The sequence below is a fragment of the Herpailurus yagouaroundi genome, unplaced genomic scaffold (assembly GCF_014898765.1).
Source record: "Herpailurus yagouaroundi ecotype Mexico unplaced genomic scaffold, PumYag 159, whole genome shotgun sequence".
In the NCBI taxonomy this organism is placed as follows: Eukaryota; Metazoa; Chordata; class Mammalia; order Carnivora; family Felidae; genus Herpailurus; species Herpailurus yagouaroundi.
The window spans coordinates 65443038-65467029 of NW_024412400.1; the positions used below are offsets into that span (position 1 = coordinate 65443038).

Here is a 23992-nt window from a genome sequence, read left to right on the forward strand (position 1 = left end):
ATCATTCGGCCCAGGTCTCGATCCAGCAGCCCTGGGCCACGAGCACATGACAACCGATAACCAAGTTCACGTAACTTCTTTAGCAGGCAGTTAGTTACCAAACCTGGTAAGAGCAGCTCAGCTCCGGAAGGCAGTGGGTGTGGCTGTGAAAGAACCTGTGAGACAAGGAGGTCGATGGAAAGAGGCCTAAGGTTAAGAAACATCAGGAAGAGTTCTCATGACCAGAGGGAGGTGGTTCCCCATGGATTCTAATGCCCTGGTGGTGGCCGCTCTGATTTCCTTGTGCCAGGAATCAAGCTGTCTTAAAGAGGAACAGGAAGGATCTTTTCCAATCTATTAATTAGAAGGCAATTGAAAATATCAGCCAACTTCAGCTAGTAGTGCCAGTGTGGGGAATACAGGCTCCCAGGGTTGTTAGTGCCAGGCTAATTGGAAATGTTAGCCAAAGCAACCACATTCCCCACAGTCTCCAGAATTACTCTTGGCAGAAAAATACTGTAGCCTGAATTAATTGAGTTAGGCATGAGTTATATGTATAGAATCAGCCGTGGATGTGTTAAATAAGCTCTTTTTAATGGGAAACCAACCCATTTAGAGGATTCATCTTCCCAAGTACTGAGGGCAGCTTTATGAAGACACGGAAATTAATAAAGAAGGAAAAGTGACTTGAAAAAATAGTTGCTTTCAGTCTTTTAGTTACATAGCTCTACAAATTAAGAGTTACTTTTAAACATATTTTAACCTTAAAAATCAGTTGCATTTTATGAAATGGATCAAATGCCTTTTATTTAGCAGTTTTTAAATAAGCAGACCCATCTGTAAATTGACATCTCTACTGGAATTTTATTCCATTATGTGTTTGTGAACAGATACCACAGAGAGGTGGAAACCTAGTACCACATGGTGGTCATCTGAAAGGTTTTTTAATTTGTTCACTCCAGTAGCTTTAGGCTACACCATACCTGAACCATCCCCAAAAGACTGTTGCGTGTCTATATTTTAAAACGTGTCCGGGGCGCCTGCGTGGCTCAGTTGGTTAAGTGTCCCAACTCTTGATTTTGCCTCAGGTCATGATCTCACAGTTCCTGAGATTGAGCCCCGTGTCGGGCTCAGTGCTGACAGCGCAGAGCCTGCTTGGGATTTTGTCTCTCCCCCTCTCTCTGCCCCTTCCCTGCTTGCACACTCTCTCTCTCTCCTCTCTCTCTCTCTCTCAAAAATAAATAAATCAACTTAAAAAAAATCTCCCAACGTTTCTCTACAGCGTTTGGGATAGTATTAAAAATCTTGCGTCAGTCTAAAATATAACGCTGTACGGTGTAGTAACCGCATTGCCCTTGCTTAACAATTTGGGTTGACTTTATCATCTAGGAATCTGGTTACAGTTTTAGCTGCCACAAAAATTCTTAAAATCTTTTCAGAGGGCTTGCTTTGTTGGATGGCTTTGAGGAAAAAAGGCATGTACCAAGTGCATACAGAAAATAGAACCCTTTATTCAGTCAGACATTAAACATTTGGGTTCTAGCACGCACCTTCCACTCCCTTACCTCCTAGCTATTTATGGCATGAAAAGTTCACTGAGAAACATCATACTATTAAACATATATGGACATCAAAATAGATGAGTGCATAACACTCCTATCACAAGTTCGTAATATCGCATAACAGATTACCTCAAAACCGGATGGCTTAAAACAATTACTTTCTTAGGCTCATGAGTTCTCAGTTGGGAATTTGAACCAGGCACTGGGGGAATGAAGTATGTGTTCCACAATTTCTGGGGCTTCAGCTGGACAGAGAGGCTCATTGATTGGGATCTGGAATCTTCTGGTGGAGTCTTGACTCGCTAGTGGTCACTGCTGGCTTGGATGGAATGTCATCTGGGGCTCCCTTGCAACGTGGCAGCCCCAGAGGAGTCAGAGTTGCGAAAAATGGGTCTTCTGGGGAAAAGACAGAAGCTTTATCACCTCTTCAGACCTAGCTTTGGAAGTCACACAGCTTCATTTCCACTCTATTCTGTCAGTAGCAAGCGCGTCACGATGTCACAAGCCCACTCAAGTTCGAGGGAAAGGACCGTAGACTTTCTTAGTCATGCAAAACCATTAAAAACCTTCTTTTCCCCTTGTCTTTGTATAGCACATACAGTGTTTCAGGTACTGAGTCCTAAGATCGTCAGATACAAGGGCACAGACTTTGAAGGGCCAAGTCTTGTTCCTACCTCTGCTTCTCTTCCAAGTGTCCTGGGAAGAGGGAGAAGGAAGGCAAATATGTACCCGGGGATGCAGTGGTAGGTAGGACAGCACTCGTCCTGGCACCCGGTACAGTTCTGCTAGCCCGGAGGGTGTGGCTTGGGGGCGCTCAAACACTGCTCTTCTCAGTTAATAGATGGAAGACATCACTGCCTGCTCCCTTACTGGTAAGGACAGGGAACCCATGAGATGGACAGTATTCCTGCCACAGGTGTCACACTTGAAAAGCAGGACCATGTGTCCTTTTCCCTTGGGTGACTCACACGAGGTCAGCAAAATATTTAATCTGGGGGAGGAGATAATTAAGAAATATGTTACGATTTTATTAGCTATAAAATTTAAAATTTTTAAAACTACAAATTAGAAAGAAATGGAAAAATATTTAAGTGAATAGTAAAAGGGCAGAAGAAAGATCAAATAGGATAAAAGAGACTATGTTCCTTAAAATATTTAAAGCCTTTTACATTTATAATTTATCTCCAAATTTTATCTTGCAGAATGAAAGATTTCAGAAGGCACATCCTTTCCCCCACTCCTCCCAGTGGCTAGGGGAGTATCTTTGTCCCTGAGGTTATTAACACGTCTTGAAAAGAACATTTCCAAGGGTGAACCATTCTCTGCTATTTAGCCACGTAGGAGTCCACGTTTTCCATGTTCCTCTATGCTTCCTTCTCTTATCCCTGCCCGTTCACAGTCTGGCATAATGTTGGAGGTTATTGACAGTTGACATTCTTCACAAGTTAGCAGGAACCTTATAGGACCTAGAAGAACATCTGGACTCTGATTATTATTAGGACTTGTAACCAAATGTGTGACCTTTCTAAAAAGTGAGTGCTCTAAGAATTCTAAGTGTTACAAGACTGACACTTTGCCCAAAGATGGTGCCTCTCTTCGGTATGTGAGTCTAAACGGAAAAGAGACACTTGCTCACCCAGGATGAGACAGAGAAGATGTCCTGTGAATATCTGCCAGGTGAGCTCGGTGGTGAAGAGAGGTGCAGTGGTGCAGGGCATGGGCTGCCTGCGACATGCTCGAGGGAATGGGGAGTAAGCCGATTCGGTGGGGTCTCGGATGTAGATAATATGCAATGTACTTCAGTTTCATCGGTAATAAAGAGGAGGTGAGGCAAAACTGAGCAGCTCGGGCCCAGGGAAGGGCTGATTTGACATATTCTGTGTACACACACCAGCTTGCTGGCCTTCTGGAGAGCAGTTGTGACCGGGAATGGAAGACAAGCACCCTGCGCCCCGCCTCCTGGGAAACAGTTCCATTTGTCTGGAGGCCATGGGTGCCGATTCGGTGCTCTCAGGTGGGGTCTGGGTGTGGGATGATGATAGATTAACAAGAACTGTGGATCAGGTTGTATGAGAAGAACACTCGGCTGAAATAGGAAGGTTTCTAATGCCATACCCCATGCCCAGTTTGAGTGTCTTAATCAGCACAGAGTGGGTTTGTGCTCCAAGATTCCTTCACATCTAGTAGAGATGAATCTTGTCCTTGAACTCAGTTGCACTATAGAAGCCTGCATTGGGGCATGCCCAGGATTCTGAAATGGAAACAAGCCAGGGAACCCTGAAAATGTGCCCCTTTTGGTTTGTGGACACCGGCAGTAGAAAGTCAGGCCAGAAGGTGGCTAGCGATCGCATCGCCTCGTGTCAAATATAGCTTAGTGCCTAGATCTGTTCTAGAATAATGAAGGGTGTGGGCTTGAAGCCTCCTTTCTGCTCTTTGTCTAATTGGAGTGAAGTTTTCTTTCCTTGCTCAGAGCAGGAACTTAATTGCTCCTCTTGGGGCGGTTCTGATCCTGTTTGCTCACATGCTGCATGATCTCCCCACAGGCAGAGAATCGGGTACTGGTAGCAGACACGTGCCAGCCCTTCCCTGTAGACCAGCCACCACCCAGGCCCCGGCTCTTCCTCTTCCTCTGTGTGACACAAGACAAGGCCAGGGCCCCTGAGGCCCCTACTGCCTGAGTCTGATCAGATTATTGACAATAGACCTAAAAAGTGACTAGAGCTACTCTTTTCTGTTAGGACCGTGTTTTAGTAGGGAACTTCGGACAAGGCTGACTTGAAATGATTAAAAGTAAGCTTCCAAGCAAAGCTAGTGTATCTCCGTAATCTTGTGTAGTTTAAATTAGGTTTTATTAGAAAGGGTCTGTGTTCCAGAGATCATAATCTCTCAGAACCATTTGGAGCCACGCTCCCTATAAAATATCAAAGTTATGACTTTCCGTCTGTAAAACTTCACTAACAGTGATGCTTAGACATATCTAATTTCTGATAAACAACGATAAACATCCACATTACCACCCCTATCCGTTCATCTGAATCTCTGTGTTCTAAAGCATTATCTTTTTTTTTTTTTTTTTTTTTTTTTCTTAAACCCTATTCATTTCTGTCAACAAAAAGAGCTGGGTAATATTTTATTCACAAATGCTGCTTGCAACGTGGCCTCCTTCTTGGTTTCCAGACAGATTCTCCACATCACCTGTACCTTTGGACATGTTCTTCCTCCAGAGCCCAAGCCCCGGAGCTCTCTGAGAGCCTGGCACAGTCTGTCCCACAAGACCACGGAGATGCTGTCTCCCATGGCATCCTCCAGCTTCGCTGGCTAACCTCGCAGCTGTAGTTCGCTTTTGCGCTACAACAGCTTGTGTGAATATCAATTTTTTCTTCCCAGATATCCCTTTTATATTAAACTCCGTGTCATACATGAGTATTTCCTTTTACTCAAAAGCTTCTCTCATGTTTGAAGTACTTTATTCACCTACTTTCCCTTATTTTTGCTTATTCTCGATGACTTCTAAACATTTACCAGTGAGCCTCACTTCCTTCATTCTGTGAACTCTGTGTACTCTTACCCCTTCGGACTCTACAGATAGTGTTTCTAAAACTTGTTTCTAAGGTTCCAGCAACTCTGGGTCTTCTACAGGTTGTTAAGGACCACGCACATAGTAGCACATCTTGAAAGGTGGAAAATTTGGGGTCCTCTATCTAAACAAGTTGGAGTTTATTTAGCAATTGTGCCTCATACTGAAGCAGGAAAAAAAAAATGTTAGCAACATAGGGAAAACGTCTTGAAGGCTACAGAATGCCTCTTCTAATTCTTTAGTGAGCCCCAGTGCTGTGGCCCTTTAAAAGAAAAGTCTAGTCCCCATCATCCATCTTTCCCATTCTTTTTTCTCATTTAAGCCGCAGACAGTCCGGCTTTTACCATATTAAAGCAAATCAACCTAGTAAGGAACAGACTGGCTTTTATTTACTGGCTATAGTTCTAAGCACCAGAAATGGGCAAAGGAGACCAAACAAAGAAAGAGGAAAAATGAGGCATTGAAAGGGAGCCAGCATCGGGGTTTGGAAGACATGAGGCTTCCGTGGCGGCAGGATGTGCCTTTCTTGCACTGTTTACTCTGAGCTCAGAAATAGAGGAGGAAAGAAGGTAGATCACACTACAGCTCAAAGTGGATACAAAACATACCAGGGTGTGCAAGGAGTGTAATCAGACACTGGATGTAATTATGCAAATGTATGTATGAACGGTTTTTCTATGAATACATCGTCTGCAGCAACCTTAACACTCAAGGTTAAAGTAAGCATAAGGGCGTGATAGGCCAGCCACGCGGTGACTTTGCACAAGTAGCAGCTGAAAAATGTTATGCCTTACTGTTTGCATCTGAATGTACTTTGAAACCTTGATAATATGAACTTTGAATCTTAAAGATTAATAGGACTTCCACTCCCTTCCTGGAAAGGGCATCACCTTGCTCGGGGAGGGGAGGCCGGGGAATTAAGTCTGAGGATGAACGTGCCAGGGTTGTTTTTTAATCTGTTCACCCTCGTGACACTTCAAGCTAGTTGTATGTTTATTTTATTTTTAATTAAACTTCACCTGGAATGTGTTTCAGTGGTAAGCATTTGGAGGCCCGCTTCGAGGAAGGAAATGCTTAAATTTGCTTAGGAGGAAAATGTGCTTTCATCTCTCTTTATAAAATAAATCGAGAACTTCAAACATTTCTGAGGGCCCTGGGCCCAACCGTCTGATTAGAATGCTAAGATCCATTCAGTGTTAGCATGTAAAAGGTTTTCTTTGTGTGAACATAGATAAAATGCCGTGGGTTATGGGTATGAAATATTTGTTCTACTGTATGGCTGATATGAGGATTCCATGCCTGAGCATGGGTCAGGGCAGTTAAGTTTTTTTCTTTTAAGTCTATTAAGACAACCTACTGGAGGGGCGCCTGGGTGGCGCAGTCGGTTAAGCGTCCGACTTCAGCCAGGTCACGATCTCGCTGTCCGGGAGTTCGAGCCCCACGTCAGGCTCTGGGCTGATGGCTCAGAGCCTGGAGCCTGTTTCCGATTCTGCGTCTCCCTCTCTCTCTGCCCCTCCCCCGTTCATGCTCTGTCTCTCTCTGTCCCAAAAATAAATAAACGTTGAAAAAAAAAATTTAAAAAAAAAAAAAAGACAACCTACTGGAGTGTTTTCGTTTTACTTCAAAGAATTTGAAGCATCATGGAAGACTACAAAGGCATTAAATATATATTTCCAGCCTCATAAGACACTTAAGAGTAACGATAGCACGTAGAAGTGAATTCAGGGGCGCCTGGGTGGCGCAGTCGGTTAAGCGTCCGACTTCAGCCAGGTCACGATCTCGCGGTCCATGAGTTCGAGCCCCGCGTCGGGCTCTGGGCTGATGGCTCGGAGCCTGGAGCCTGTTTCCGATTCTGTGTCTCCTTCTCTCTCTGCCCCTCCCCCGTTCATGCTCTGTCTCTCTCTGTCCCAAAAATAAATAAATGTTGAAAAAAAATTTTTAAAAAAAAAGAAGTGAATTCAGCCATTGTTCCACATGCCTATCGGACTTTCAACTCTGCAAGCAGCGATTGAGCTCTCTTGATTGTCCAAAGCACTGTTACAAGGGAAGCAGATATGGGCAAGATACAAAGGCATGTGATCCATATTTAGGGATCAGTTGGAAATAGCTCACCATTGCAGGAATGCAAGTGTTCAAGGGTCGGGGGGCAAAGTGGGAAAGGAGAGGACTGGGGAGGGCTTTTCTAGCCACACCAAGCTGCATAGACAGATCTTAGGTGCTATGCGTCTCCAGAACTGTCGATCCCCGCAGCGAGGGCAGACTTGCTCTTGGTTGGTCAGATTGGGCGCTTTGACCAACCCAAGTGAGGAAGATCTTAGAAAAGGTGCGTTGGGGTCCCTGGGTGGCTCAGTCAGTTAAGTGTCCAACTTTGGCTCAGGTCATGTCTTAAAGTTTGTGGGTTCGAGCCCTGCGTCGGGCACTATGCTGACACCTCGGAGCCTGGAGCCTGCTACAGATGCTGTGTCTCCCTCTCTCTCTGCTCCTCCCCCACCCACACTCTGTCTCTGTCTCTCAAAAATGAATAAATGTTAAAAAGAAGGAAGGGAGGGAGGGAGGGAGGGAGGGAGGAAGGAAGGAAGGAAGGAAGGAAGGAAGGAAGGAAGGAAGGAAGGAATGGTGTATTGCCTCGTACCTGAGAGAACCTTTTTTATTTTGTTAACCGAAGCCACTTTAGAAGGACCACAAGTACAATGTGTTACTTGTCTCAGTTACAGCCTCTTCTGTAGTGTTTCATGTTAAGGATGACATTTCATTGTCATGTGCTTTATGTACAAAGGAACACACCCCTAGAAGCTTTCCTTCTGCTGGTTTTGTTCATCCAAACCAGGAAATGAAACAATTGTTCAAAATGCCTTCCTCATTTTCCTACTGTATGCTTTGTTTTTAATCGTGTACGTTGTTGTACTGTTTTCTTTTAGGGAAAAAGAAACAGCGGTTTCAGACAGTGCTTCTTTGGAAGTCAGAAGCACTGCAAGTTGACAAAGCTTTGTCCGGCCATGGGGTACACGTTCAGGCTGGCTGCTCGGAATGACATTGGCACCAGGTAGGATGTTCCCACGCCCTCATGCCGTTAAACGTACCGTGTGGTGATTCTGTGTCTTCCTCTCATGTTGCTGGAAGGCATGAAGACCTCCACCGCCTCCACACTGGACCGATTTGAGATTTTCCTAGAGGGAATCGAATGAGAGGGTAGAAGGCTTCCCCGGAGGTGAGGAGTGCTGCTGTGTGGCCTCTGTGGTCTCACACGCTGTAATGCCAAGGCCCCATTAGGGGTCTCTGAGAGCCAAGATGAAGGCAGCAGTTTAGGTTTTGAAAGAAATACCTCTTAAGGCGTTGTTTTTTTTCAGAACACGCACTGTTTCCTTTCATCACTCTAGCAAGCTACTTGTTCAGCTGCCTTTTCCAGTTGTATCTGAGGTTGCCTGATAGAGAGGAAGGGGTGCTGGGCCAGCCATTGTCGTCAAGCCCTGGCAGATACTCACAGGATTTGAGAAAACCTGGACCGGCCAGGGCACCACAGCTTGCCTCCAGGCTGCGGAAGAAAGGCAAGAGCAGGTGTCCAGTGGAGCGTCTGTGGATTAAAGACGCTTTGAAAAGGCCATATTTCAATTGCACTTCCTGGGTAACTCTTGATTAAGGGAAAAATCCTTTGTCTTTCATCACTGCTCATTGAAAATCTTAAAGGTTCAGCACATCATTGGTCCCCAAGCTTTTTTCCAGCCTCAAGAACATCACAAGGTTTTACAGCCCTCTGTCCCCACCCATGATAGCTGTTGCATTTTTAGAGTCTACTAGTTGAAAAAGTCATAATGATAAAGGCTTCAAGAGTTTGTAAGTGAATCAGAAGCACCCACAAACTTTCAAAAACTAGCCCCGTCTGAATTTGTAAAACGTTTATTTCATCAGCAGACAATTATCTGTGCTCACCCTGATTTGAAGGTTCCTTGGTAGCTGTGGGTCATAGCTTAGTAACACTGCACAGTGTTGTGCTTTCTGCTGGGTGCTTTCAGGGGGAAATCAATTCTTAAATATATTGTCCTGTGATGTGGTGTGCTTTTTTTAGTAGCAGAGTGAAGTGGGGAATCAGGCAGACCAAGAGTTGGGGTAGGGGATATCACATAAAGGATACTTGCCTTCCTTTGTTTGCTGAATCTGTCATGCCCCGGCGTTTCCAACCCAAGCAAGTTGGGCAGTAGGTAGGCTTATCCTTCCTCTTTTAAAATGCCAAGACTCCTGGGGCACCTGGGTGGCTCAGTCGGTTGAGCGTCCGACTTTGGCTCAGGTCATGATCTCACAGCTCCTGAGTTTGAGCCCCGCGTCGGGCTCTGTGCTGATGGCTCAGAGCCTGCAGCCTGCTTCGGGTTCTGTGTCTCCCTCTCTCTCTGCCCCTCCCCTGCTAGCACTCTGTCTCTCTTTCTCTCAAAAATAAATAAACTTAAAAAAAAAATTTTTTTTAAATGCCAAGACTCCTCACATGTTCCTAAATGTGCGTCTTACTGGGTTTATCTCTCTGTAGTGGTTATAGCCAAGAGGTGGTATGTTACACGTTAGGAAACATCCCTCAGATGCCCTCTGCACCAAGACTTGTTCGAGCTGGAGTCACATGGGTCACGTTGCAGTGGAATAAACCAGAAGGTTGTTCACCTGAGGAAGTGGTCACCTACACCTTGGAAATCCAGGAGGATGAAAACGTAAGCTTTGTAGATTTTGTACCCTTGCGTGTGTTTTGTGTAAGTCACATTGTCGTTAACGTAACAGGACGCCATCAAATTATGTTCAAATTACGTTTGGTTCAAAACCAAAGTCTCAATACCTACCACTACCATCACCGGCAGCAACCTGTCCTTGCCACAGTCATCCCTGTCTCAGTGACATTCCTGTCCTTTTGTTCGGGGAAGCCAGAAAATTCGAAGTTGTCCTTGAACCCATCTGTATAATCAGTTGGCAAATCCTTTTCAATCTTGCTTCAAAAATCAACCAGAAATCTGGCCATTTCTTAGTATCTAAGGCTACTGTCCTTTCGCAAGCCACCATTGTCTCATCCCTGAATAATTGCAGTGGTCTCTAAGTATTTTCCCTACCCTCCTCCTTCTCTGCTATAGTCTGTTTTCCACACAAAGCCTGAGAGATCTGTTCAATAGAGTAGATCCTGTCGATGCTCTGCCTAGAACCCTTCCTATCTCTGGGCCTTCACCTCAGAGCCCTTACAATGCCTATAAGGTTCTTTGCTATAGGATTTTTCTTTAATGTCCTTGTTTCTGCCCTTGTGTGTTTGAACACGAGAGCAAGCCCTAGCCTCAGGGCCTTTGCAGTTTCCATGCCCTGTAGCTAGAAGGCCCTTCCACTTATCTTTGACTCTTTTCCCTCATTTCCTTGAGGATCTCTTCTCTCACATGTCTTCTGTGGAGAGCCCTCCCCTGGCCGCCTTGTATAACAGTACTATCCAGTAGAACTTTCCACAGTGATGGAAATGTTCTGTGGTTTGTGCTATGCGATAAAGGTAGTGCCTAGTCACACATGATGATTGAGCTCTTGAAATATGGCTGTGGGGCCAAGGAACTGAATTTTCAACTGTATTTAGTTTAAATTTAAAGACCCCATGTGGCTGCTTTAGTTAACCTGCACAGCTATAGAGTAGCACCTCACTAGATCCGCCCCTCGGTCTTTTGACCCAACTTGATATTTTGGGCCACAGCACTTAATACCGCATAAAATGCTTCATAGTTAGATCCGTTTCATTTTTTAATCTCTTTGTCTACCTGGCATGTAAGTTTCTTGTGGGCAAGTCTTTGTTCTTGGACAGTGCTGAACCCCTAGAACATGGAAGGAAGCCTGATGCGTAGAAGGTGCTCGGTGATATTTAATGATTGAGTGGATGGACGGATGATTGAGAATACAGTTGAATGAATTCAGTACATTCAGCTTTTAGTGGGATATTTATCCTCTTAAAAGGATCATGCTTTTCCCATCCCAGGTGTCCTTTCTTCCTTGGCCAGAAGAGGACACTGTGTGGTCAGAAACCTCAGCCTCTGTGTATCACATAGCACATTGCAGCTGGACAGCAAAGACCGCAAAAGAAGAGGCTTTTTTCATGATAACGTTAAATACGTATTTTTAAAATGTACACTGCTTTGTCACATAGTACTACTTGGTGGCTTAATTCTTTATTGAAAATACTTACTGAGGAACCTTTCCTCTGTAAGGAAAGCATATGGTGGCATCCATTCCAAAGCAAATTTACATCCTCTCAAAGAGAGAGCATTGTTCTCATTCATGTTGCTATTAGCCTCACAAGAAAGTTCTACAGACCCAGCAGAACCTACAATGAGACAAGATTATTTTTTTTACTTGAAGCTGGAGCACCGTACACAGCACCGTGGACTCCGACTCCCCTTTCTCCCGTAGCCGCCAGACAGACCTCTGGCAGCCGGTGGTGATGGAAAGAGGCAATAGAAAGATCCCATACACAAAAGTATTTAATGCCCAGATTTCATGATACTGATGTCTCTTTCTGGCTTTGTTTTTGCAGGATAACCTTTTCCACCCAAAATACACTGGAGAGGATTTAACCTGTACTGTGAAAAATCTCAAAAGAAGCACACAGTATAAATTCAGGGTGAGTCAATCGTTTTGGTACCTGAACTGCTTGAAAAAAGAAGCAGTTGCATGTTTTACCCATTTACCATTTCAAACGGACTCTGTCCGTTAAGAAAATTTTGAAGTTCCCTGCACTTTACATTTCTAAAGTGACACAAAATGCACACCATACTTTAATTTTAAACCCTAGTTTTGAGAGAGAAAGCTACTGTCGTGTGCTGTAACAAATTACATTACAGCGTGGCCAGATGCCCTCACCCAGGAGCACCCAAACTGAATGCTCAGTGCACCTATCTCTCCCCCACTTTTCGATGTTTCTCCTTTTTATTAGATTTCTCTTTTACTCTCCCTCTTCTTTGCTGTTCTGCCCATTTCTTTCCTTTTGTCTTCCATTACCCACTCTCTCCCTACTTAGGCTTTGCTTTGGCGGTTAACAACCACTGTTAATATGACCATAGGACTTTGTGTTGTAACGAGAAACAAAGCTTTGCAACTGATAAGAGAGGGAAAAAAGCAGGGATATACCTGAGTGGCTCAGCTGGTAGTGCATCCGATTTAGGCTCAGGTCATGATCTCGCGGTTCACAAGTTCGAGTCCCACGTCAGGCTCTGTGCTGACAGCTCAGAGCCTGGAGCCTGCTCCGGATTCTGTGTCTTCCTCTCTCTCTCTCTGCCCCTCCTCCTGCTCTGTCTCTCTCTCTCTCTCCAAAATAAACATTTAGAAAAGAGAGAGAGAGGAAAAGCAGTAAATAGCATCCTTTGCCATGGCACCCTTTATTGATCCACGCACAGCACTGGGTTTTCTGATAGGACTCTGTGTGGTTTGGAGAGAGAAATTTATCTTTTGATTCTACCCTTCCTTCTCTGATTTGGAGGCCAAATGATGTAGCTTGGCATGTAGTAGTCATTCAGTAAACAGTTGTTAGATCACCAAGTGAAGTGTGTGACTATTTGAGGAAAATGACAATTTCTGATATTTAACAAACGCTTGCTGTTTGGTGCCATGAGAACGTAGGTGGGTATACTGCTAGCATTTCTCCACAAGGTGGCATTGCCCTGCTCTTAAATAAGTAAGGTTATTTTTACCTGCTTTCCCCTCCCCCAATTTCTTCCTACAAAACAATAAGAACTAGGTGGTAACATACTGGTTCTATGTCTTCTTGAAAGGGTAAAAATGTCTTTAGCTACGACCCACCTTAGTGTTTTATTTGTAATTGTCAAAAGCTAACTGTACAGAAAATAAGCACCCCGTAAAGGAAATAACTTGTAAATCAGTTGTTTGAGATTGAGAGAGAGGAGGAATGTCTGTCTGTGTGAATTTACAGATGCCTTGATCTTGCCTTGGTAAAACGTTGCCATTTCTTCAATACGTGACATCTAAAGCATGTTCATGTTTTTTCCGTGGTGTTATAGCTGACTGCTTCTAATGTGGAAGGGAAGAGTTGTCCAAGTGAAGTGCTGGTGTGTACGACGAGTCCTGACAGGCCCGGACCCCCCACAAGACCCCTCATCAAAGGACCAGTTACATCTCATGGCTTTAGTGTCAAATGGGGTATGTTTCGCTAACATTGCTGTTGGTTGTTTTTGATAGATTTTTAAAAACTGATTTCAGTGGTGACAAACCAAAATAAGAAATAAGAAGTATTATTTGTGGGGATTTTACAGATTTGGAATATATGTATCAGAAACATCCAGAGAATTCCACTGGAATTGTCCATTTTACGAGCATTTTACTTTACGATTGTTCCTGTATTGTTTTGCCTCCTGCACTTTTATTACTGATTTGGATGTAGTAATCTCTGAATATGTATTCATTCTTCAGTAACTTGCCCTTAACAATGGTAGTGATATTTAATGTGAAAAATTGATTTATAAAATTAATATTGAGAATAAATTTCAAACTTTAGGTATGTCATCTTAAGTAAATTTTGACATACAGAATGTTCAAGTTAAGAACTAGGAAAACTTTCGTTTTTGTTGTTTGTATGTAACCGGAAGTTTTGAACTTCAGGAATTTTGTTTTTTCTTTTTTTTAAATGTTTACTTATTTTTGAAAGAGAGAGAGCACCCATGAGTGAGGGAGGGGCAGAGTCAGAGGGAGCCAAGAGAATCTGAAGCAGGCTCCATGCTGTCCCAAAGCCCCACATGGAGGTCGAACGCAAGAACTATGAGATCATGACCTGAGCCGAAGTGAGATGCTCAACCAACTGAGCCATCCAGGGGCGCACCCCACTTCAGGAATTTTTCCTGTTGAAGTTCATTAAATGGTGTTTGAGGGTATCTGGTGGAAGGATATTGTGGCTCACCTCTGCAGCTCGGATTATTTCAATGAAGTGAATGCCTTTAGAATGTTGATAAAGATTTGCAATTATATGTAAAACTGCTGGGATGTGTATAATTATCACCAATGTGTCATAATAGTATTAGATTCCTGAAAGACAGAAAAAGGAAAAAGAAAAGGATTTATTTTTTTTATTTTTTAATTTTTTTTTAATGTTTATTTATTTTTGAGAGAGACAGAGTGCGAGTGGGGGAGGGGCAGAGATCAAGAGGGAGACAGAATCTGAAACAGGCTCCAGGCTCTGAGCTGTCAGCACAGAGCCCGATGCGGGGCCCAAACTCAGAAACTGTGAGATCATGACCTGAGCCAAAGTCGGAAGCTTAACCGACTAAGCCACCCAGGCACCCCAAAAAAGAGACTTAAAATAAGATTTTACCTGGCAGCCAGGTCATATAAAGGGAATTTAAAATATTATTAAAGAGGCTCCTGGCTGGCTTGGTCGGTAGAGCATGTGACTCTTGATCTCAGGGTTGTAAATTCAAACCCTGTGTTGGATATAGAGATTATATAAAAATAAAGTCTTAAAAAAAAAAACCCACAGAGCATTTTTTTTTTTTAAGTTTATTTATTTTGAGAGAGAGCAAGAATGAGGGAGGAGCAGAGAGAGAGAGAGAAGGAGAGGGAGAATCCTAAGCAGGCTCCACATTGTCAGCACAGAGCCCCACGTGGGGCAGGAAATCATATACCATGAGATCGTGACCTGAGCCGAGATCAGGAGCCAGACACTTAACTGACTGAGCCACCCAAGCGCCCCAACACAAAACGTTACTAAACTGTTATTGGAGGTCAACCATTGAGACATAAAACTGTTTCAAGTTACCTAATAATTTTGAGGCAGAATTATTAGGATATCTATTTCCTTGGAAGATGGACGTGATTAAGAGAAACTGTAAAAATCTAGGTGTGCTTTTCTTGCCGGATTGTGAAGCTTTTTCCTCACAAAATCCTAGAAAGTAAATGTTTACTTTCATTAGCTATATGCTATAATATTTAACTTTGTAATTATTGTTTTAAATCTCTCTTACTGAAATGTGTATGCATTCATGGAAATACCAAGCGAAAGAAGGGCCAGGAAGTCCCTAAGTCTGTATCTAAAATAGAGACTTGGGAAAACTGATGGTAGAGGGAACTTCTGCATAGTCTTAAAAAATTACAACGCAAGGTATTTTGCTGCTCAGAAAAGAAAACTCTCGCGGACGGAGTTAGCAGTGGAGTAAATACCCACAGTCCACAGGGCTCCGGTAATAAGCCAGCACCCCTTCCTCAGACCACCTGTCTGGTGTGTTCTCGACTCACAAATTCGGTTGCGTATCAGATTCCCTTGGGATATACAGTATGCTTAGTGGCAAACCATGATGGAACATATTTATTACGTGTTGATGTCTTGTTTATTTTATCAGTAAATTTTGCACTTCTCTTTCCTTCCCTCTCCATCTCAAAAGAATCTGGTCACTGGTAATCTAAGTGAGGTAAAGAATAAAATAAATAATAAAAGAGTTACGTATTTCATCTTATATAAAAATTGAATGTTAAAGAGCAGGCTTCAGAATTCTCAAAGTCGATTTATTAACTTAACTCTTAGAAAAATTAATTCATAGTTTGAGTTTTGCTCGTATTTTGCTAAATAACTCTGACGTTTTAGACCTAAGAACTTCGAATAATCTGATAGCGCTCAGGGCTTCTTGGTGGTTTTGTTTGTTTCTTTTGTTTTTCAAGAGTAATACAGTAATTATGATACCTTTTGCTTAAATTCAGAATTAAGGAGTATAATGTGACATGTTTTCTGTCTTCTAATGATATTTGTTAATAAAAATCTATGCCCTTTCATAACTAATAAGGCATCTGCTTACTCTCCAGATCCTCCCAAGGATAATGGTGGTTCAGAAATACTCAAGTACTTGCTGGAGATTACTGATGGAAATTCTGAAGGTGAAGTTTTAGGAAATTGTTTTCCTCAAATCCAGTACCAACCTCTACTTTCTAACGTCCTAAAACATCTGTATGGTAATAGCGGGAAGCCATCAATTCTACCGGTAGTGCCATTACAACAAATAGACCGTAATCACATATTTACAGTTTTCTCTTTTACACATAGCATCAGGGATCAGGGTATGCTTGAAATGTACATTTTTATCATGTTTTTAAATGTTCCGTGTCCTTTCTTTAAGCCAGAGGTCCTAATTAATCGAATTATTAAATTTTCATCCCCTGTCTTGGCACACTTTCTCTGAAAATTCTTACAAGCAGAGGGAGTGTCAGAAGCAATCAGCAGGAAGGATAAGGTGGAGAGAGCAGGCGAGTTTGGTAATCGACAAGTTCCCACGTACAGCGATGGCAAAGAAAACATCGTATTATCGGGAGAGAGTGACAGTGTCACAGTCCCACTTTCCTGACAAGTTTAGCAAATGCCTTTCCATCTTTGTGACGTCTGAGTCAGACTGTCATCACTTGTGCACTATGTGGATTAAAGTAGTACAGTGTTAAAGATCAGATTCCTTAAGAAGTGCCTTTAAAAATACTCGATCTTTTTTTTCTAGTAAAACTCATTAGGCTTTAATAGGAAAAAAATATAGCTGTCAGAATTTTTAAAACGACCTATCTCGCCATTCTGATAATCCCCGTAACCATTCATAACGGTGACTTTTGCGAACAAGCCGGGCAGGCGTGGGCTGCTCTTTTGCCCTCTACTTGCAGTGACCACCTGGAGCTCTGGTTTTCGAGCCGGTCCGCTTCTATTTTGAACTAAGAACGTAAGAATGCTTTGAGGTGGGCACAGCTGTTCTCATCATAAAGTCCTCTTCTGGGCTAAAAATTTGATTTAGTTTTTTACGTTACAAAAACCTACCGAAGAGAGAAGTCAGGTGTCTGCCGTGGCTCCTTGTGAAAGCATGTTTGCCATTTTCGTGACTCTCTTGACCACTGATGATATCAAATCAAACTAGATGCCGTTCTCTACTGAAAGTTAACAGCTTTGCTAGCACATAAAGTGGGTGATTAATTGAATCTTGTCAGTCATCCCTGTTCCCATGTGCCTCTTCCCAGGTTTCTAGCCAGCGATGTCCTAATAACGCTTTTTAGTGCCCACCCACAGCCCCCACGGCCCTGGTGCCTGTGACTTCATTGTAAATCTGTCCTAATAAGTGGCCAAGGGAAACTTACTTTAGTAAAGTATCTTGGGTAATGGGGAAAAATATTTTCTTGGAAACAACTTCATGGAGAGAAGGCCTTGGTGAAATAGTCCCCCAGACGTGTGGCTCTGTAAGGAGAGCGACACAGAGGATGGAAGCCTGCAGCAGCCCAGATTTGCGAGGCGGGCGGGCGGCCGGGGGAAGAAGCCCCCGATGCTTTGTCCCTGGTGGCGTCAGCCTTACCGGGCAGTCAGACCGCTGCAGCCTTCAGCAGCCCTGCTTACTTTCTTTAGTCCCGAGAAGTGGCCAGATAACTAGGTCACCTGAGTGCTTCATCTTTAATTCGTCACCCTCCCAGCCATTTTTGTCTCTTACGTGAGCTCTGTGAAGACGGCAGGCTTTTCCCCAAAGGACTCTGTGCGTGTTGGGGAGATTTCACCCCCCGTGCCCTCCAGCACGTGAGAGCAGGAGGGACTCTTGAGCATGTCCCAGACTGACCAGGAGCCTCCTGGCTGGGCAGCCTTCCCCTACCCAGCTGGCCCCCAAGGCCTTCTCTCGCCACAATCATCTCACAGCTCGCTTGACCCCGTGCTCTGTCTCCGTTTCCGCCCCCCCCCCCCCCGTGCCAACGACGGGTTTCTGTGGTTTCCAGCATCCGAACCTTATAGTCAGCAAATATAATAATGGTGGTATTAAGTAGTCTAGCCTGCAGTACTAAGTATGAAAAATGACTCCGTGTCATTTTAAATATTTAACTTTGGGAAGGGAAGGGAGAGAGGGCCCTTGGCTATTTAAAAAAAGAAAAAAAAAGAAAATAGGAGATGCTGGTTTTCATGGAAACCGCTTAGAGCTTGTTACCCTCAGGAATGGCTGTTACTGTTCCTCGTTTGCAGGAGGCAAAAACTCACACACGAGTCTTGTTTTACAGCGAGCCAGTGGGAGGTGGCATACAGCGGATCGGCTACAGAATACACTTTCACCCACTTGAAACCAGGCACTTTGTACAAACTCCGAGCGTGCTGCATCAGTACTGGTGGACACAGTCAGGTCGGTTTTGCCGTGGCGCGAAAGGAAAACCTCTTGGGTCGGGTTCAGACAGCCACTCTGTAACATCACGAGACAATTACTCTCTTAGAATGCATTGTCACAGCACAGCCTGCCACGGGGTCACATCAGGAAATGAAAACAAGAGTTTTTTCCAGTTGCGTTTTCGGAGGACATGAAAGATAGGCCCGGGTGATTCTCCGCTAAACTGTGGAATTGTCAAGGCGCGTTTGTCACTTAGTGATTTCTCGGAAGACTTTGGCATGATCCCAGGTGACGGTTGAAAATTGAGTGTTGTCCGGAATTCGTCTCGCTAAATAAGAAGAACCTGAGTTATTGCAGTGCTAGAAAAGCATAGAATTCAGGGTCAAAAAGACGTGACCTCCTGCACAGCTCTGCTGTTACCAAACCTGGCAGTTTTGTGAGAACAGGGGATGCGCCTTCCCCAAGGTGCTTTACTGCCATCTGCTGGAAAAACCACACAAATCTATGACGACTGAGCTGAGTGACACCATTGCAGTTGTGCAGTGCCCAACTTACACACCTGTAGGCAGCAGCATATCCCTTGCTCTCCGCTCTTTACTTGACCTGAGATTGGCTAACATGTCAGGAGCCTTGGTTTCGACCACACAGGGTTCTCATAGGCTTAAAATAACCTCAGAAATACACAGGGAGTGTGCTAGAAATCAGATACTAACTGGCTGTAATGCGCATTCAGAAATGAATGAAAGGCAAGATGGTAAAAAGCCATTTTCATCGTAGGGATGTTTCACATCATGGTTTGAAACCATTAATAGTGAGAGACGGTAGCTTATAGCCCTGTGCTGGGTTTATGTTTCTCAAGAAGACTTGCCGTTAGGGTGCCTGGCTTTGCAGTCAGCAGTCAGCACACCTCCACTGGTGTCCTGTGTTTTTCTTTTTCCCGCAAGGATAGCAGTGCCGTGATGTTTAGGCTACCCACATAGACTGTGAAAAGAAGGTCCGGTTAGACCACCGTCCAGCGCCAGAGCTCTCTGTAGTGCTTCCCTGGGTGGGCTGTCCCCACATCCAGGCCCCAGAGGGTCAGCAGGCACCTCCTGTGTGAGGTGTCTAGGGTACCTCTCCCCTGCAGCACTTCTTCTCGGGGAAAAGGGAGGAGTCTGGCCAAGCTGCAGAGTTGCACCTTGTTTTCTCCTCTTGCAGACAGTCGACTTCCACATCCCCAGCCTTGCACAATCAGCTCCTAAAAGGAGGCCCGCTTATTTTAGCATTAAAAGAACCTGCCGGTTAATGTCAGACTCAGTTGATTAATACTGCCCCCGTATGTGGATGGTTTCACCGTTTATAGCACCATTTAAAAATGTCATCCAGCTGTTGTTTTGTGTTCTCTTCTGTCCTCACGACAGATCTCTCTAATTTTGGCTTAAAGGAAAGCAGTTGTGTGCTTAGAATACACAACCCGTGGCTACAAATCTGACTTCATAAATAAGCATTTTTACCAGTGCCACATGCAGTGTATGTTCACGCCTGACACACACACGAGAGAAGACCCTTCTGCACAGAAATCAAGTGTGCACATTCACCGTGTGATCCCCTTTGGGCAGCACGTTCAGTTACAGGGTAGGATCTGCCTGGGATGTAGAGGTCTGGTGAATTCACGGTAACTAAGAGATGGTTCTCTCCGGTGTTTCTCCTGCAGTGCTCTGAAAGTCTCCCTGCTCGCACACTAAGCATTGCACCAGGTCAGTGTCGACCACCGAGGGTTTTGGGTAGACCAAAGCACAAAGAAGTCCACTTAGAGTGGGGTGAGTGAACAAATCTTCACGTTGACATTGACGGTTGGGACAACTGGAGGTGGAATTGGAGATTTAATGCTTTGTGATTAAGTTGGCAGTCTGCTAACGACCATAGTCCTTCCTGTTGAAAATGTCCACTGTCTGTCTGATGTGTGTTGGCTTGGGTTTGTGTTCTGCGGCACGCCGTCGCTCATCCTGAGGGAGCTACGCTCACTGGGCATTCTCTGTCCTTCGGAGGACACTTGCCTAGAAAATCTTGCACAGCAGCCAGTCTTTCCCAGTTTTTCAACCCTATTCACAAAAGCGAAGTTGCGTGCAATGTAGAGATTAAAGCGAGGTTCGTAAGGTAACCTCTGATTCTCCTCGTCTTTTGTCACATGTGGGCCCTGAGCTGTACAAGCATTTCCTGTTGTGACAGCAGTTTGCAGCATGTAAACTCGCAAATACAAACCTGCAGAACTCCATCAGACTGTTTTTTTGCCACTACTCACGTCTACAACGTCATAAAATATTGTGCCAACCTTGGGTCATTTATCTTGATTTAACGTGGCCTTTGGTTTTAAGTTAGAGAGATTTTCTCCCTCTGTTTCTTCCTTGTCTTACAGTGTAGACATTTGCCAAGGGGTTCTGTTGTTTCCAAATTATTTTGTTGAAGTAATTGAATGTACTTAGATGTAGTTTGGAAAGTACGGATAACATCCTTCAGAAACTTTTTCTTCCGTATCGCTTTTCTTTTGGGGGGAGGGGAGGGTTGCTTTTTGTAGGAGAGATGCTGAGGACCAGCCGCCCACACGATGTGTTACAAACCTTGTGGGAAACCAGGTGTGAGCTGCTCAACTGGAAGCATAAAAATGTTCTAAGATGAAAAGCGTTCTCCATTCCCAGACGTTCCTGCCTCAGAAAGTGGCTGTGAGGTCTCAGAGTACAGTGTGGAGATGACGGAACCCGAGGATGTGGCTTCGGAGGTGTACCATGGGCCAGAGCTCGAGTGCACCGTGGGCAACCTGCTCCCCGGAACTGTGTATCGTTTCCGGGTGAGGGCTCTGAATGACGGAGGGGTGAGTACAGGCTTGTGCACCATAACCAGAATACCAAGGTGCTGACACTTCCATATCCTCCCCCCCCCGAAATTCCTCAGCAGTATCTATCCAGCCTTGGTAGCCATTAAAGAAGGGTATGTGAATCTCATTTCTGAATTGATACATTGTTGTGACTTCATATTGACCCAGGATTAGAAATTTCTGTCTTCAAATCATTCTGTTAAGAAAGAGTTCAAGGTTACTAAGAAAGAACATCACGCTTTAGCTATTTTGGGTTGTTTTCAAAACAATTTCCTTCTTACCCAGCTATAGAAGCCTTGCCCTTCTATACGCAGCAATATCTCAGGTCAGTTTTTAGAACTGGAGTGGGGTAGAGGCCAGGGAGGCCAGCTTCTGGTTTTTGTTTTGTTTCAAATGAAGACCGGAGAACTCTTCTCAGCCCATCATAGATTGGAAGTCTGTGTCTACATTATACCCATATTGTATTTATTTTATTTTCAATGTTTTATTTATTTTTGAGAGCGAGAGAGAGAGAGACACAGACCACGATCAGGGGAGGGTCAGAAAGGGAAACAGAACCCCCGAAGCAGGCTCCAGGCTCCAAGCTGCCAGCACAGAGCCCGATGTGGGGCTCGAGCCTGTAAACCACAAGATGATGACCTGAGCTGAAGTCAGACACTCAACTGACTGAGCCCCTAGATTACACCCCTATTTAAAAAAAAAATTTTTTTTTTCAACATTTATTTATTTTTGGGACAGAGAGAGACAGAGCATGAACGGGGGAGGGGCAGAGAGAGAGGGAGACACAGAATCGGAAACAAGCTCCAGGCTCTGAGCCATCAGCCCAGAGCCCGACGCGGGGCTCGAACTCCCGGACAGCGAGATCGTGACCTGGCTGAAGTCGGACGCTTAACCGACTGCGCCTCCCAGGCGCCCCTACACCCCTATTTTAAATCGCAGAGTAATGTGGGTTTGGGGGGGTGGGATTCATGATGAGAACAAGGTAACCAGAAACTGTCTTTCTGGTGCAGGCTGCTGCTGTACCCCTCCCCACTGCCACGTATACTCGTGATTTGTACAGATGGGTTCCATGTAAATAAGTAGATATAATTAATTGATGGGATTTTTAAAAATAAGAAAGCACAACTGAGAGCAGCATGAAGTTGGTGATTTTCTCTCATTCTCGGTAGCCCTGTGCAAGCCTGGCAGAGGAACATGCGTGGGTCTCCAGTCTATTTCCTGTTGGCCACACTGTGAAAACACTTGGTCTGAAGTAGCATCTCAAACCTTTAGCAGGAGCTGGATTCCTTCTAATTCCCAGCTAGGAAAGAAATTCAGACACAGTACAACTATCTAAATTTAAAAAAAAGACGACGACGACGACAACCAGAGTGGATCTAACCAATAACAATGTTTTGATGAGAAGATAAGAAAGCTGGTGCACCTGAGCTTACATAATTAAAAAGCAGTGGCAGGTGATGACCACAGATGCTGCAGAAAATGTGTTACTGGTGTTTTTGCTCTTTTCCCTGTCAGCTGTGCAGGGCATCTCTGCCATAACAAAGATAAATATGCCACTCTGATGCTCCGAGTTTTACTTTCTGTCAAAGAAGAAATTTTTTATCCTCTAATTTATCTAATTTATCATCTAAAAATATTATCATCAGCCTTAATTTATTCCTGTTACATTGAAAGTTACCCAGGGGCGCCTGGGTGGCTCAGTCGGTTAAGCATCTGATTTTGGCTCAGGTCACAGTCTCGTGATTCATGAGTTCAAGCCCCACATCTGGCTCTGTGCTGACGGCTCACAGAATTGGATAACCAATTTCGAGTCGATTTTTGCGTGCTAAAAATTAAGCTGCAGTGTACGTCTGACTTAGTTATCTTTGACTTAGTTTTCTTTGCTGTCCTGGGAGACATGTTGAAACAGAATGCCATGCTGCATCAAAAATCAGCATGGTTTTGTTTCTGATGGCACAATAAAGGGGAAATGTTTGGTACACCAACTTTCTGATCCTTTTGAATAAAAAGAAATAATACATACATAATAGACATCTACCCCTCACAGAGTATATGTAGGAAGAAACCTTATGCACATTCAATTGAAAGTGAAAACCTTTAGGCAATATTTTTTAATCAGTTGTACTGATGATGGTGTTAGTCTGTCTAGCCCTTATTTGGTTATAAGCTTGTGTGTGAACACACACGTGTGTGTTCACACTATACATACAGGCATGTGTGTGTTCTTCCCTTTCAGTATGGCCCCTATTCTGATGTCTCAGAAATTACCACTGCTGCAGGGCCTCCTGGACAGTGCAAAGCACCTTGTATTTCTTTTACGCCTGATGGATGTGTCCTAGTGAGTTGGGAGGTAAGTCAGGCACGTGTTCTGCATCGATTTCTGTTTCTTGTACTTTATCTGCCCCCAAATGCAAGTTATGAGGAACCTACAAAGCTATAATTCACATGTAGGTGATTTTACACATTAATCTCTCTTGGCTCTTGCTTCTATCGCTTGGAGTTGTGGAAATTTTACCACTGGTTAGAACTGAGAGGAAATCGAGTACCTCTTTCATGCCTTTTTCTTCCATGTATTTGAAATACCCAGGGGCATGTTGCTCTGTTTCCCTAAGTTTAGTTAGTTGAGCACAAACATCATGGGATTTTCCTTCTCAGTGAAATTAACTACTTAAATCTCTGCTTTCCAGAGTCCAGAAAGCTCTGGTGCCGACATCTCAGAGTACAGGTTGGAATGGGGAGAAGATGAAGAATCCTTAGAACTCATTTATCACGGGACAGATACCGGCTTTGAGATAAGGGACCTGTTGCCCGCCGCACAATATTGCTGTAGACTACAGGTAGGTTGACATGACTCCGATGTTACTCATAGACCCAGGTGTTCCATGAAGGACTCTGGGGCAGTGACCCAAAGGCTTGTGATGGAGACTAT

At 44.1% G+C, this 23992-nt stretch overlaps 1 protein-coding gene across 6 annotated transcripts in view; it reads left to right on the forward strand.

Moving 5' to 3' along the window:
* The window catches only part of FNDC3B (fibronectin type III domain containing 3B), a 360687-nt gene that overhangs the window by 287145 nt on the left and 49550 nt on the right, over positions 1-23992 (forward strand). For all 6 annotated transcript variants that reach the window (XM_040480759.1, XM_040480762.1, XM_040480760.1 and 3 more), the window contains 10 exons: positions 8037-8161; positions 9635-9809; positions 11648-11734; positions 13128-13266; positions 15913-15984; positions 18112-18230; positions 19906-20011; positions 20888-21060; positions 23300-23413; positions 23751-23900. In XM_040480759.1, the coding sequence (XP_040336693.1) occupies positions 8037-8161; positions 9635-9809; positions 11648-11734; positions 13128-13266; positions 15913-15984; positions 18112-18230; positions 19906-20011; positions 20888-21060; positions 23300-23413; positions 23751-23900 (1260 nt within the window). The remainder of the gene's footprint in view (positions 1-8036; positions 8162-9634; positions 9810-11647; positions 11735-13127; positions 13267-15912; positions 15985-18111; positions 18231-19905; positions 20012-20887; positions 21061-23299; positions 23414-23750; positions 23901-23992) is intronic.